This window comes from Anguilla anguilla, chromosome 10 (genome assembly GCF_013347855.1).
Source record: "Anguilla anguilla isolate fAngAng1 chromosome 10, fAngAng1.pri, whole genome shotgun sequence".
NCBI lineage: Eukaryota > Metazoa > Chordata > Actinopteri > Anguilliformes > Anguillidae > Anguilla > Anguilla anguilla.
The window spans coordinates 21,424,888-21,441,561 of record NC_049210.1 but is presented as its reverse complement, the minus strand read 5'-3'; the positions used below and the strand labels follow the sequence as shown (position 1 = coordinate 21,441,561).

The 16,674-nt window shown below is 40.9% G+C and overlaps 1 protein-coding gene across 1 annotated transcript in view; it reads right to left on the bottom strand.

The window, feature by feature from the left end:
- LOC118206854 (BMP/retinoic acid-inducible neural-specific protein 1) overlaps nt 1–16,674 on the bottom strand; it is a 136,910-nt gene that overhangs the window by 81,997 nt on the left and 38,239 nt on the right. Inside the window, exon 2 of the mRNA XM_035379986.1 lies at nt 7,651–7,918. Coding sequence (XP_035235877.1) covers nt 7,651–7,868 — 218 coding nt within the window. The 5' untranslated portion in view covers nt 7,869–7,918. The remainder of the gene's footprint in view (nt 1–7,650; nt 7,919–16,674) is intronic.

Sequence of the window (16,674 nt, the reverse complement as noted above, 5' to 3'; positions counted from 1 at the left end):
TGTCAGAACCCAAGGGGCTTTCAGACCAGAAAAAAAGTTTTTTCATTATGTGAGCTGGTCCTGCAGGAACAGTTATATCATTCTTTCTAGGAAGAATCAGACCCTAGTGAGAAATGAAGAGAGAACTCTGGTTTTTGTCATCGTTATTTTTCTGACCAAAAGAACAATGTTTCTGGGATCTGTCTCTGCAGTGGCCTAAGCACTCTCTTACAGTGAGAGAGTCACTAATTACTCTTTGTGTAGTTCCGTGTGGCCTTGGACATCAGTACAGTAGCATCTCAGCACAAGTCATCGAGATAATTTTTAGAATGAGGGTGACATGCAAGGTCTGGGTGCAGGCAGAAATCTCTACATTTCAGCCCCTTTATATCTGTTCTTCAACTAACACACAGGGAACAGAGGGTACCAGACTGCTCTTAGCATCATTTTAAAAGCTTGTCAGACCAAAGCCTCAGTCCCCATATGGCCACTGGAGCCAAGGCTCCCTCAACCACACACACACACGCACACACAAGCACACACACGGAACCACAATCCCGGATTAATTAGTATCATGCTACCCATTTTACAAACATTTTAATTCCATTTCCTGCAAATCGTGTTCCAGAACTCTCTTTGATTATAGAACAATGCATACTTGATGCCTTTAAAAATGCATTAATGAAATAATTTACATTTATATTGGATTTTCACTCACTTCCACCCCAGCCCCCTTGCCTTCCGTTTCTATGGGTGAAGGGGGATCCTCAGAACAATGACCATAAAGCCCACAGACCAGCAATGATAATGATCAGCAGTGATTTTGTAACATGGCTTCAGGCTTGCAACATGGATACCCTATTCAAATCAAGCCAAAACTGTTGTCTCTTCTAATATATTCCATATAGTGATTATAACATAAGCTATTTGAAAATATCATGCTGTACAGAAGTATGTGTCATGTGTGATTGATAATTAATTCTGATTGTGACCAGTGGGGAAAAGAGAAAGTTACATTTTTAGTAACTTAACAGTTTATATATTCATTAGCAAAAACTAGGACACAGGTGTCAAACTCCAGTCCTGGAGGGCTGCAGTGTCTCCAGGTGTTTGGGGTGTTCTTGGCACCAGTAGTTCATTTGAGCCATTGATTGGCTAAAGAATCCACACACCTTGTTCTCAAGACCTTAATAGGCAGCAGATCGAAACGAAACCACAAAAATCCTCAGACACTGCAGCCCCTAGTTTGACACCCTCGACTAGAACATGCAAATTTGACATAATAAACACAATGACAATATTGGTGATGAACATAAACAGGAGAATATGAAGTGTTGTAATGTCTATGACAGGTAGTATCAGACTATGAAAACTGATGAGAAAAGTGTGTACAGTTAACATGCACAATGGCATCACAGTTCAGTGTGTGTCACGTGTCTTGTTGCCGTGTTTGTGACTGACACTGTAAAACCAGAGGGGTTCTGAATCATAGGGTTTGGGGAAATGTGTTTTTAGGGGTCACCCAGGTCCTCTTCTACAGAATCAGCCTCTCAAAGGAGCTGAGGACTGATTGAACAAAGAGAACTGATTTGGCCTAAAAATGAGGCAATATATCTGTTAAAAAAGGAAACCTGGCTTGAGCTGGCCTTCTGCTTTTACTGCTGCTTCTACTACTATTACTAATTATTATCATTATTATTATTATTATTATTATTATTATGCTCTGCGATAGATTGGCGACCTGTCCAGGGTGTATTCCTGCCTCACGGCCAATGTAAACTGGGATAGGCTCCACCCCTCGCGTGGCCCTGATCAGGAAAAGCGGGTATAGATAATGGATGGATGGATGGATTATTATTATTATTATTATTATTATTATTATTATTATTATAAAGAAGAACAAGTACAATGATATTTACCTGGGTTGTGTTTGTGTGGTTTGAGAACTGCTTCATAAGAAGTAAAAGAAACTATAAAAAGCCATGATAAACACATGACCTGGATGTATGTATGTAACTAGTTTAAAGAAACTGGTTCGTATATTTTTAAAAAAAGAATAAATAATAAAAAATAAATAAATACTTGTTAGGAAGGCCTGGAAACCAGCTAATTAATCTCACGCCATTCCCAAAAACCAAGATTTTGAGGCAGAAAATGTGCATGTAGCTATGGAGGACTAAATGTGCCAAAATTAAATAAATAATTAAATAAATAAATGTGGAATAAATTAAATGAATAAATCATTAAATAAATAAATCATTAAATAAATACTTCATTTTATTTTGAAATGATTAAATAATTCCCACCTCATGGCTATTTAATTATTTCATGTTGTATTTCCGAATGTTATTTTGCATTTCATAATGACACTTTTTAAAAATGACGTATTTCCAAATGGCATTTTTATTTCCGAAATCCCTTTTTCATTTCATAATGACACTTTTCAGAATGGCAAGCAGAGAGACGTGTAGCAATATGCACAGAGACAGAAATACACCCTGGACAGGCTGCCAATCTATTGCAGGGCACACACACCAATCACTCACACCTATGGGCAATTTGAGTCTCCAATTAACCTACCTGCATGTCTTTGGAATGTGGGTGGAAACCGGAGTGCCCAGAGAAAACCCATGCCGACACAGGGAGAACATGCAAACGCCACACAGAAAGGTGCCAAGATGAGATTCAAACTCACAACCTTCTTGCTATGAGGCCCTTAGATTTAAAAGTAAATACAAAAATTGATTCATAAAGTCATTCTATTCTGTTATCTATTTCATTTTTATAGGTTCAGTAGAAAAATGCAGTGATATGTGAAACTTGTTCCCTTTCCATGTATTTTAGTATATGCTCTCGACAGTACTGCCAATAGCAGACTTGCCTTATGCACACGCACGCACAGTCTAAGACAGAGGGACAGAGAGAGAAGTATGGGGAGTGGTGTGCAGAATGGAATGACTACACGCACAGTTTAAGACAAAGAGATAGAGACAGCAATGAAAGAGGGATAGAGAGAGAGAGAGGTATGGGGAGTGGTGTGCAGAATTACATGACTACACGCACAATTTAAGACAGAGAGATAGAGAGAGCAATGAAAGAGGGACAGAGAGAGAGAGAGAGAGAGAGAGGTATGGGGAGTGGTGTGTGAATGACTACACACACAGTTTAAACAGAATGCTCCCGCAGCCTGAGTTAATAAGGCCCAATAAAAACTTGGCTTGATTAAACAATTATAACAAGTCATTAATAAATTATCTGCTCGCACAGTGGGGATACGAGGATTTACGCTGCTACATTTGCTCAGATAACATTAACGGCCTGCACTGAGGTCCTGGCTGTGAGACCCATCAGCTCCAATGGGCAGTTAGAGACCCTCTCACAGTACTCCTCCCATCATGGAAACCACTGGAGAAATTTGCCAGCTGCTCCAACACTAGCTGTTGATTTTTTTTTTTTTTTTAATTCTTTTTTAGATTTAAGTTTGTCTGGCAGAGCCAACAAAATGATTTACTCTGCAAATCTGATTCGCATCAATGAAAACACCCCAACTGGTACTGTCGGTGGAGTGCCATGCCGGCCAAGGTCGGCACTGCTATGGCCAGGATTTAATCTGTGCCATAGGCCAGATTGCTACAGCTAGCACTGTGGTTTGATGTCTCGCACGCGATCCCCAAACAGTTAGCGTTCTGCACTTCCCTCTGCTGGTTGGTGTTAGCAGCCTTTACACCAAACAGATCATACTGGATGTTTTCTTTGAAAGAGATTCTATCCAGCGCCTGTGAGTAAAATATATAAGATGGGACTTGATCAGCAGACCTACTGGCTGCTTGTAGCCCAAGAGGAGGAGGCAGTCTTCCCTTTGTGCCATGCCAATCCCCCAGTTTGGCAGCAGATATTCTGGAGGCCATGCTGTCTTTTGGCATTAAACCAAGGTCCACACTTGCCGTGGTGGCACTTTAAAGATCAACCAGAAGCTTCTAGGTTTTGTGGACAAACTTCTAATCTGCCTCTCTTGAGCATGACCATCCAGCAGTCTTTTTTATTTAAAAATATTTTTTTGTATGATCAACATTTTTTGATTTTGTGATCAACATGTTTTATGATTTTTTTTTATTTTTTCCTCACTGGGAATATCCGATCCAATTATTTTTAATCGACTAAATCCTCCTGTAACGTGGGTGAAACGACAATTGCGTGTCACCCTGTGGAGCAATCGGCCACAGTTGGCACTGGCATGGTCCAGAATTAATCTGAGACTGTGGGGCTCATCCATGCAGCACAGTGTGCTGCTTTCCTCAAATGAGCCACCCAACAGCCCCTATCATCCAGCGGTCTACATACATAAATAAAACCCATTCCTTCTGCCTCAGCAGGTGTGTGGTGAGCAATTTACATGTCGGTGGTTGCTGAAGTGAGTCACCCCCTCCCCCACTGTAAATCACCTAGAGATTTCATAAAATGGACGATAAGCACTATATGAATGCGATTCATTATGAAACATAACATGATTCACAGCCAAATGCAGATGGGTTGCAATTATTTCTGAGCTCTATTTTAGTCAGATGATAAACCGAGATCCCTGTAACCTCCTGCATCAAGCAAGAGGTTTATATTCTATACAACAAAAAAATACTGGCGAATGACTCTGAAACTGCTCCCATCTGGAATCCCTGCCACATTAACTGTTCTGCGGTTTCAGGATGATTGCCAGTACAGCAATGGATAGTCGCCATACCACACTTCCCCTGTACTCCCCAAACTCACATGAAACCGAAAGCCTTGCATTTAATTAAAATGATAACTTTTAGCGATTCATTTAGCCTGAATCAAATCATCGCCGTGCAAATCGTAAGGATAAGAACTGACGACAGCAGCCACCTCCGGTTTTTAAGCGCCATTTGAAGCCACTGCCCCTGCCCCCACCCCCAGATTTCAGAGTGCAGCCAATTGCTGCCCAAGAAATTATTCCTGAAGAAGATTATTAAAGTGCACTTAAACCCAAAACAGACTCTGAGCCATGAGACACGCTTTTACACTCACACTCCTCTCATCCTATTTACCGCTGCCAAACAGATGGGTCTGCCAGTCTGCCCTTATTAAAACAAAGAGTAAGCTGAGTGCACCCTCCAATTCATGCTACAGGGGAGCTAACAAGCTAAGGGTTGCACCGCCTGCTATGCTGCGTCACGCTCCGCATTGTATCATAAATCATATTCAGCCATATATTGGTATTGAAGCATCTTTTTCTCGGTTGCGGTGTGTGCGAATGTGCTGTTGATGCCATTTCAAGCACCCTGTTTTGCACCTGCTCCAGGGGTAGATGTGTGGTGCCCTGGCACATTTTGTCCAGCAAGCATTGCATTATGCTTTCATAATTTCCACATGAAAATTAACAATACTGTTATAACTCAGCATGGAATTTTATAAAACTGCACCAGCAACGGAACATGTGAAACATTTACTGCTCTCAATGGATATGTGCAATCATATATGGACAGATGGAAATTTTATCACATAATTACACCCTTGGACTGCTTCATTAATCTGATTAAATGATTAAATCAAGGGTGGTATTGTACAGAAACCACAAACAAACACAAAAATGTTGCAGCAGGGTATAAAATGCCCTCCTAACTAAACATGCGTGTACTGTATATATAAATACAACTCCCAGGGGTACCTAAACTAGTTTATAAATTACGGAGAGCTCCACACTGTTTGGGAAAAAGACATTTAAACCGCAAACAAACACAAAAATGGTGCAGCAGGGTATAAAATGCCCTCCTAACTAAACATGCGTGTACTGTATATATAAATACAACTCCCAGGGGTACCTAAACTAGTTTATAAATTACTGAGAGCTCCACACAAAAAGACATTTTTGGCTCTGTACTCCACAATTTTAGCTTAGTAATCAAACAATCCACATGTGGTCAAAGTGAAGATTATCAGCTTTTATTTAAGGGTATTTGTATACACTGGTTTTACCATGTAGAAATTAGAGCACCTTTTATACACATCCCCCTCCCCCCAATTTCTGGGCTGCTGTTATTTAGGCTGTTATTTAAATGAAAGTAGTCATGTTTAGTACTTTGTCACGTATCCTTTGCATGCAATGACAGCTTGAAGTTTGTGACCCATCTTCTCTGGTGATGCCCTGCCAGGCCAGTACTGCAGCCATCTTCAGCTCCCACTCGTGTCCAGTGCTAGTTGCCTTACGTTTTCTCTTCAGCATGGGAAACACATGCTCCATTGGATTCAGATCAGGTGAATTTTCCTGGTTTTTAAGAAAAGTTTGTTGTTGCTTTGGTATCACTGTCTTGCTGTAGGATGAAGCACCGCCCAGTGAGTTTGGAGGCATTTGCTTGCACTTCAGCAGATAAGATTAATCTGTAAACTTTTCATTCTGCTGCTGCTTGTCATCAATTAAGACAAGTGAGCAAGGATCTGTGGCAGCCATATATGCTCAAACCATAACACCCCCACCACCAGGTTCCACAGATGAGGGGGGTGCTTTAGATCTTGGGCAGTTCCTTTTGGCTTGCACACTTTGCTCTTGCCATCATTCTAATACAACTGAATCTTTGCCTCATCTGTCCACAGGACCTTTTCCAGAGCTCTGCAGGCTATTTTAATTAATTAGCTAATTGTAACCTGGCCATCCTGTTTTTGTGGCTAACTTGTGGTTTGCATCTTGCAGTGTTGCCTCTGTAGTTTGCAAAGTCTTCTGCAGACAGTAGTCACTAACACATCCATGCACATCTGCCGGACAGGGGTTTGGGGGTTTTTCTTCATTATGATGAGAATTCTTTGGTCATCAACTGTAGAGCCTACCAAACTCTTTGCAATTACTAAACTCACTAGTGCTCTGTTTCTTCTTTATGGCATTCCAAACAGTTGATTTTGGTTGTCTATGGTTTACTCATTGTCTGACAGTTTCTGTATTGAAAGTGCTGTAATTTCAACCTAGTGCAGCCAAAGTGTATGAAAATGCCCTTAAATTAAAACTGAGAATCACTTTGCCACGTTAATTATTTCATTAAAAATCTAAAATTGTGGAATACAGAGCCAAATCAATCAAGAAAAAACATGTCTTTGTCCAAAACATTAAGGAGCTCACTATGTGTTGTATTGCATTATATTATAAAGAAGCTGTATTTAAAACAGAACATTTTAGATCCTGTTCTCAGCCTCTATTTCCCACAAACTAAAAGAGGAGTTGCTGTGCTCAGTGCTAATTGCCTACTCATGATCTTGTAAAGCTTTGGGGAAGTACAGACGCATGACTGCACAGTAACAGGTTTGCAAAACAGTTTTCCCTTCATCTGTTAAGTTTCTGTTCATTCAGTCCTGAGTAGTAGTGTGGGGGTCTTTGATTGCGTAGTTCTGTATAATATATGGATGAGCTGTAAGAGCAAATGTGAAAAGGAGCCATCTACAAAAATGTCAAATCTATGAATCTGTGCAGCAACAATATAACACTGATCCAAATACATAAAATTGAATAAAAATTCACTGCGCTTCTGCAGGAACATTCTGACTACTCCTTCAGAGATCTGTCTCTTTTTTACCACAGGGTTTAAAGCAAGTAGTCACCCAAATGTGCATTCAGATAGTTATACACAGATATTTACACACAAGCCTCTAAAAACCTTTCAAGTTGACATTTACCTATAGATTTTATATCTGGTTGTAAATCCTTGGCGGAATCTTTCCACGAAGGAGAGGTAACTCCGTGAGTGGTGGAAAGGTCCGCGGTCGGAGATGAGCCAATCAAATTGCTTGGAGACATGTTGCTCGGCAACGGCTGGGTCCTGGTGGGAAGACTGAACTGTGATCTGGTCCCATAGAAACAGGAAGCAGAAGACCTCAATGCACCTCCAGTTCATGCTTCTCCTGCAGCCACGCTCTGCTCATTCTTGCTCCATTCTGTGGAGACCTGCAGGGGGGGGACAGGGAGCAAACGATGAACACTCTCTGCATCCGTACAGAAATTACTGAAAAAAATCACCAACTTCACCCTGATATAAGGAAGCTGAAGGATTTATTCACAGGGTTGTTAAAGTGTGGAACAGCTTGTCAGGACAGCTGTATAAGAAGGGACCCTTGGGGTGTTCAAGACCAGATTTCACAGTGCCTGGGGTGTATAATCTTACGGTTTCTTGACTTGGGGTGTCCAATCTTATCCAAAAATGGCTGGGGTGGGTGGAAGTGCCTTAATGCTGGGCTAAAACAAAAACCTGTGCCTACTGCGGCCCTTTTTTCAGACAGGATTGGACACCCCCGCTTCAGACAGTTGGCAAACATGATGAGTCCAGGTGAGCTGAACTGCTTCGTCTGTGTATCAATGCTCTCTGATAGCTGTAATGGTAATAAATAGCACAATCATTTCAGATGTGGGGTCTCATTTTTAATCCTTGTTTTCCCTATACCCTGAAGCTCATACTGTACTCGAGTGCAGCTGTCTGTACAAATGAGTAGCGATGCCCGCCGCCGATGGAAGAGAAGCGGGGGACCAGTTCAAGCAGCACTCTCTTCCTCCAAACTAATTGCGACCGTGATCGGTTCAGACAGGGTTGAGAGTGGCATCGCGGGAGAATGCATGGCCCGTATCACGGAGGGTGTGAAAGGACGTGTGAGCGCATCAAGGCAGAATCAATGTTCCATCTCGATGCCTTTACGGCGAGATGGGGAATGCGGTGAACTATGCAGTAGAGAAACCACGGTGGAGAGGATTTTGACAGAACATCAATAATGTCGTGTTTGGTCAATACACATATGCATGTTATGAAGACTGAGTCTTGTTATTGGGGTTAGCATTCTTCAGGGTACTGTACTCTGAACAACCCATCCTGTGCAAAAATTTCTGAAATGTTTCATGGCATCATAGTAAGGTTTGCATAAAATTATTGTAATATTTATTTTGTTCCCTTCCTGAATTTTTCACCTATGTTATATAAAGGCTCACATGGTGTTTTAATTTCTTCCAGAGGTAAGTGTTTGAAACAAATTTGTGATGCTACATAATCACAAGATCACAACATATACTGGATCATTCATGTACTGGACCATTCATGCCATTATTACATGTCCAAATCGAGCATGTGCACATTCAAAAAAATAATTAGGTTTCACAGGAAAAAGTCTTCTAAAAATAATCATATTTCTCAGTTAAAATATCACAGGACATGAAAATGAAATCTTCTAAAATCTGCATATAATCTTCCACAATATTTGGTGTTTTGCTCTTTATAACACCAGCTCTGTGTTTTTTATGATGACAGGCTTGCCTGCATTCAAAAAATATTGTGTGTACATGTAAGGACGTGCACATGTCTCTTTTTCAGTCAATAGTGCATGTACAAAAAGTCTGATGGTGTCAACTTTCTTTACTCTAAAAGATAAATCACTAACTTACAATGTTTTGCTACAAGCAATTATTTTGTCTAGAATAACTTAGTTCCATCCAAAAGTATCTGGAAAAAATATGCAAAATAGGCAAACAAATAAAAAACAACAAACAAACAAATTAAAAACTCCCAGAACATTTAATTAAAATCGGTTCTAATGAGTAAGCAAGAAAACAATCTATTGACAAATCAAACAGAATAATTCTGGCCCTCTCTTTAATCACAATTAATGAAAACAAAGTGTCCACATGTCTTAATTAAAAGGGTCAGGAATTCATTAAGGAGATAAATAAAACATAATATAACAAATTTATTTAATACTCCTCATAAAAACGGTCATGTTTGAATAGTTTTCTGACCTAATGATCTATACGGTTGAAGCAGGTCGCTGAGGCAACAACTCACCTGTCTTACAGAGTACATTACATCCTCTGTGACTCCGCGAGCAGTGTTAGCTACATAATTACCACCAGACCCGCAGCAATGCAAAGTATATCTGCGCCAATGTGGCACAGTAGTAACAGGAGGCTGCTGGTTTGAGTCCCAGAAGAGGCAGTCCAGCGCCTTAAGCAAGGTAAAGAAACCCTGCTGCATACATAATCAGGGAAAACTGTATCGAGGGCATCTGCTCAGAAAATTAAGGATTTAAATCGTGCTTGTACATATTTACTTGACATAAATGCACTTGGTTTATCTAAGCATGAGGCAAGACCACAGAGTGGTCTCCCTAGAAGCCTGGCCCTTGCTCGTCACTTTGAGAAAATTGGTAGGCACTGCAGTCACTAAGCACGAACAGAGTGACAATGACAAAGCTGCGCTATGATCAAAATAATTAATTAGACTAATTTGAAGTTGGCTGTTGCAGCATGAAACTGCATCATGAGGCAGGAGAGGAAGATCATATGAAGGAGGCGCTCATGGAAGCAATTTCCCTCGTAGGAAACAAAAAAAAAAAGCTTCCCATGAATAAAATGCAAATGTTTGTCAGTCTTACGTATGGAATGTGAGAACACAGATAAAATGTATGCATTATGCTTTCTGTGTTACAGACATGTCAGAGCTAGCCTTTCTGTTCTATCAGCCGCTTCATAATGACATTAATTTCTACTTTCATAGTTACTGCAGTGCAAAGAAGGAGATCTGCACACCATTACAAAAAGTGTATGTGTGTGTGTGTGAGGGGGGTGTGGGGGGGGATCCAACACAGAGGATTGTAGGTGCAATCATGGTTACTAAGGCCAAGGGATGAAACAGACCAAGATGCAAGAAATGAAAAACATTCAGGACCTCCCACAATGGATCAGAGCACGTTGTCTGTTCCTGGCCTTGTTTTTTCCAGTGTTTTAAATAAGCTGCAGCCCACATCTTGTTTAATGCTTTTGACGAGACTGCCAACTGTGCCATAATCAGACATATTTTTCTTTGCTTATTTCCATCCATGGTTTGGAAATGTAAGCGTTGACTTATTGCAAAATGCTAACATATCCTCCTAGAGTCACTCCTAGGCAGCTGGTATCTGTTGGATCAGTGCCTTTGCCTTTTTTCAGTTGTAACCTGATTTGTCGTGCGGGGTGCCAAAAGAGGGCAAGCAGACATTCCTCTTTACATCATGACTTTGATCCCCTTTCATCATTCACTGGGGTTCAGTTTGGTTTGGTTGAGTTTGGGCTGGGTTAGTTAAGTCTTATTTCTGTGGATTTGATCCCCTTTAATGTTGGTTTTTGGTCTCTTTCTTGTAGGAAAGTGAAGACCACATATTGATTACATGACAACCTCTTTAATCTGTTCTTTAAGACAGGATTCACTCTCTGGGTTCATGCTGAGAACTTGGTTTGAGGAATACAATAAAGCAAACTCCAATAACTGGCTTTCATAAGTAATAAAAACCTATTTTTATCTCGCTCATTCCACTGGCATGCTTCATTGTTTGAGAAATATTCAAATGGGAAGTTTTCTGCCTTTAAAATGACATGGCTTTTATTTTCTTCATTTATTAATCTCAGAAGTAATTGGTGCATTGATAGCACTGCATTAAGTGTTTAGGTTTCAAGAAACATATGCACGAAAATTGAGAATATGCTTATCTGTTCGTCATATTGAGTGTGTGAGTGAAAGTGAAATTGTAATTACCATTTCAAAAGCTCCTTCTTCCTTCTTAGCAGAAATGTGAGCAAAAACACAAGTGCAAGGCTGAATGAGTGAAACAGTGAGTGGAAGAGTGATTGAGTGTGTGAGTAAATGGAAGTGTTTTAAATTTGAGGGGTTTCTACCAGCCCAAAATAAAACTGGTTAATCCACAAGTCAGTCACAATGTCCTCCTCCGCACCCCCTCCAGTCACCATAGTGATCAGGTCAATCTTTCACAAAGGTGCTAACGGTCTACTTTTCTTTTCCTCAGCTGTTTCTCATGTCCTGTCATCTGCCTGAGGACAGCCTTCTATAACTGAGCTCTTCCTTTAAGCAAGGGCTATGCTACTACATGTTTGTATCGTTTTTGGCAGGCTCTAATATTAATTTAGCATTGCCTGTAGGAATAAAAAAAATAAACATAACACTTGCTTATACTGGTTAGTTCAGCATTAAGTACCACCTGGCTCCCTGGATCTGACAGACAGAGATGTTCCATGAAGGATTCTTGAGGGAATTTTTAGTCACCACGATAGGCGGAGACAATGAGGCGGGGGACTGAGATCAATCCTAAAGCAATTATTTTGAAAATGTGTCATAATCTTTTTTTTCTCTCCAAAATGTCAGCTATATCTGCTCATGTCAGACATTTTCAAAACAAAGCGCTCTGGAAAGAAAGAAGAAAAGGACAGTGCATTCTATAACTCATGGAGAAATGCCACAGGCAACAAGGCATTGTTGCAGAGTCAGCGTGAAATAAAAGCTAATTATGCTTTCCTAACCCCACCCAAGTCTTCCAGGAGAAAACCAGAAGCCCTCTGGGATATGTACTGTATATTTAAAAAAATGTTTAAAAAGGGGAAAAAACAGCTGTGCCCTTGTGCCCATGCATTCAGGATGGGGGGGGGGGGGGGGGGGTATTTAGGCATTTAGGAAGGCACATACCTCCTACTCTTGCGTGCAGCGTTAATAAATCAGGAGTCAGACAGACAATGATGTTTTCATCTGTAACTGGGAGCAAGTTTACGGCCTGTGTTGAACTGCAGCCCCTTCCTGTCCGCACTGCAGACCAACAGGTATGATTAGCTCGCTTGGGCTAAAGACCCAAGGACCCCAGCCAAGGGAGCTAATCGCTCCGTTAGTCACACTCCGTCTCGGCCACGCTCACGATCTCGCTGACGTCTCTCTGTCGCTCATGCGTTTATGCCAAACAGCATCTAAGCAGCTCCATGTGTTCATGTTGCAATTTTATTCCCAGCTTGCCACTAATAATTGAATAAATCACAGTCTGAATTAACCATATTTTATTAACCCAGGAGGAGGGAGCATCCACCAACTCTATGCACCCTGCTGAAAGCCCCACATGCAGAGGCTGCTGGGTAACAGCAGATGTTGGAACTGCACATTAGTTACACTTCGCAGGGCAGGTAGACAGCTGCAGTGCTGTTCTGCTAGTTACCAAATTGCTTTTCCTCGATCGGCCTTCTCTCTCCTTGTGTTGCAGTACACGCTCGCGGTCACTTCATTCCAAGCACTGTGCAGCATTAAGCCCTGCCACTTGCCTCTAGGGCACAGTTATTGGCTGGTCTAGAGGTATCTTTCTTTGCTTTCTGTTTGCAGAGTATATAACACACTGTAGGCTCCTATTAATATGGATGTCAGTAGTTACACCGGCAGCAGTAGTGACCATATTTCTGCCTATTGCACAGCCGTAAAACACGATGGTGATGCCACGTCCTTTTGATGTGGGCTAAAGATATTACGCTGAGATTTATGTTCCCTCCAACAGTTAATTAAGACGTGCCTGGATGTGAACTGGAATGATTTGGGAGCAATAACTGGGCTGTGGATAGGCTGCCAACTTAAAGCATGCCGATAGGATAACACAGATCAGGGAATTGAAAGACTTGATCTTTGTACAGAAGAAATACGGTCTCCTCCTACCAATGAATGAGTCTTGGCAGCTATGGATGCTGTGGCTTCCATTAAAACTGAAGGACCACACAGAGGGGTGCATGATCTCTCAGGCGTGTGTGTGTCTGTGTGCGTGCGTGCGTGCGTGTATGTGGGTGTGGGTGTGTGTATGTGTTTATGTGCGGAGAGAAAGAAAGAGAAAGAGAGACAGACAGAGAAAGAGTCTATGCATACATTATTTAAATTAGATTTTTCTTCCTAACCTAAGCTCTTGTTTCTTGTTTAAATGACATAGCTTTCCATGTATGACACAGAAAGTACAAACTTGCCAGTGAACGTACAAACAACACCTTAGAATAATTTTAATGCTGCAGGTCCACTTAGATAAGATTGTGTGTTAGAAAACAAAAAAAAAATATGTCACCTTGGATTCATCAAAAATGCTCTTCAATGACATTACAATACATTACATTAGGCCGACGCAGTAATTCAGAGTGACTTTCAGTCCGAGAGAAATGTAAGTGCATTTACCAGATTAATACGTGCAATCGTACCATGCTAAGGACATCTCTCAGGCTAGTGAGTAGCTCTAGTGCAAGTTAACTCTTCTAACCAAGAACCAAAATATGCATTCTGAATTCATATGAGCTACATCATTTTTGGGACAAAGAAATATTGATTTGTTGCACTTTAACCACATTTTTTTGATTACAAATCCAAAATTGTGTAATACTGAGCCCAATCAAAAAAAAAAAAAAATGTCCTAAACATTATGGAGCTCACTCTGGATGTCATCCATAACAACGCCTGAACAGAAAAACTTAAAACCAAAAATTCACATTCAAACTGAAACTCATCATAGCTTGAATTAATACAAAATGTGAGAGTACTGGGGTTGTAAGGGGAACCAAAATTCAGTGGATCTGCATTCCACATCAGAAGGCCAGTTCACCAGTTTACACCAGTCCTGTCCTGACCACCGTGGTGTCTAATCCAGCACCATATTACAACAAATCAACATTCTACCTTAATATGGCAACATTCTTCATTAGGAATTCAACTTTCTCCCCCAAGATTGCAAAATTAGTCATGGAATTTACTGTGTACTGTACCTGCGGAGATGGTGGTAATGGGGGTTTCGCATGGCAATATGAAAGAAAGGTACATTCAGTACAATAATGAAAGATACATTTTCAATGAAATGTATAATTTGATCCGCATGCTTACCCTGATTGTATTTTGGAATTCCAGTTTATTTACCAGAGCAAGAGGCTGCCATATACCCACTCACATTCTTATTTAACTGAAATTTGGATTTTCATGACAGTAACTAAAAGCAGAACAGGTGGTTATGTGGCATATTGCCCTGAATATTTATGCCCTTCCACTCTACGAATTTAAAAGTCTGTGATCGGTTCAGTTCATTCTTAATGTAACATTAGGCATTCCATTTTACATTTCAGGGATGTACTAGACACCCTCCAGAGAAACTTACGCAGTTTGCATTTTAAGAAATCAAATAATCCATATATACAACTGGATATATAACTAAAGTAATTCAGGTTAAGCACCTTGCTCCAGGGTACAATAGCAGTACCCTACCTGGGGGTTGAACCTACAACTTCACAGTCGCAATTCCATTACACTAACTATTATACTACAGTACATTAACTTGTGTTTGATAAACACATCTTCCTGTGTATATGCAGATACAGTATGTCCATGTACACCACATACTGGAAAGTCACCACAGTAAGAACAATATAAAAGCAAAGGGAACATTCACTCAGCCTTCTTGTAGAGATAGGACTAGCTGGTGTGTGCTTGATGGAGACAGTGAGCAGATTTAAGATGGCTGTGGTGCAGAGATCCCTCAGAAAAGAAGATGAAAGGAATGCTTGCCTCTGGTGCCTCCTCCAGACCACTATGCACCCCAGAGCAGTTTGGCTCTGAACCCTTCTTCAAAAAGCACTGAGCAATTGGTCCTTTTGTTTCAGAACTCACTGAGACACAGGCTTTCCAGTCGTCCAATCAATGCCTGGATTCAATCAATGCCCTTGTTATTAACACACTGACTTAAATTCAAGAATTAAACAAGAAAAAAAAAAAAAAGATAGGGGAGTTCAGCAATCACGAAATGTAATGATTTATTTGCTAGTCCAAATTTATAATTGTTGATTTAATAAAGGCCAACTTCACCATTGGTAGAGAAAACATCACCCTAATGTTGATGCACACACACACACTGGTTTACTGTGTTCACACTCATTAAAACACAACTCACTTTAATTTCACAGAATTTGTGTTATTTCATTCTAAGACTGCTGCCCAGCATGACTCAAAAGCAGTAAGAATTCAAAGAACATTAGCAGAGCTGTTAGCACAGCCAGTTTCCTTAGCAGCTACATTATATATCATTTCATTATTCTGTAGCGTTTGGCTGGCTTTTTTTTGCGCTTTTCTTGTGAAAAACTCCTTATGCTATAACTATATCCTGCTGAACTGGTTTTTCCTGCGGGTATAAATAGCCACATACAGTACATTCTCCCCCTTGTGTCAGCTGTTTCTATAAATCTCCCCTCTCCATTTCCACCTTTATTCTGTGCTGTCATTTTTCTTTGCTCCCTTGGTAAGAGATTTCTAATGGGGGGTCAACAATCACATCCTATGGTTGGAGGCATCCCCCCCCTCCAGAGTCTTACCTCAAGATAAAAATACATCAAATGTTCCAAACGCAATGAAAGGCATGTCGTAATAACCCCTCCCCCTTTTTCTGTGGTAGGGAAGTTCTATTCTTCTGAATTACATCATTCGTCATTGAGCTTTCAATTTTTCTTCACACCACCACAGACCTGACGGCGGTTGGCTGGTCATTCTGGCAAACGAAAACAGAATCAGGGCTGGTGTAGGTCTCCCCCCAGGCCCCTCGTTTTGGTTTTGTCCCAGGCTTTCAGGACCGGCCTTCCGTTTCTGTGATGATTCTGGAGAGGGATGTGCTCCAGCAGAAATGGCAGCTTTAGATTTGTGTAAAGTGGTATGCTGAAAACCCTAAAAAAAAAAAAAAGGGTGGGGGAGGGGGGATGGAAAAGGAGAGAGCGAGGTGGAGAGAAGGAGAGAGCAAGAAGAGATATAGGGGGAGATATAAGGAGAGAGCAGAGGGAGAGAGAGAAAGAAGGAGAAAAAAGATAGGGAGAGGGACAGGGGAAGGCAAGAGAGAAGGAGATATATAGGAGGAGAGAAACAG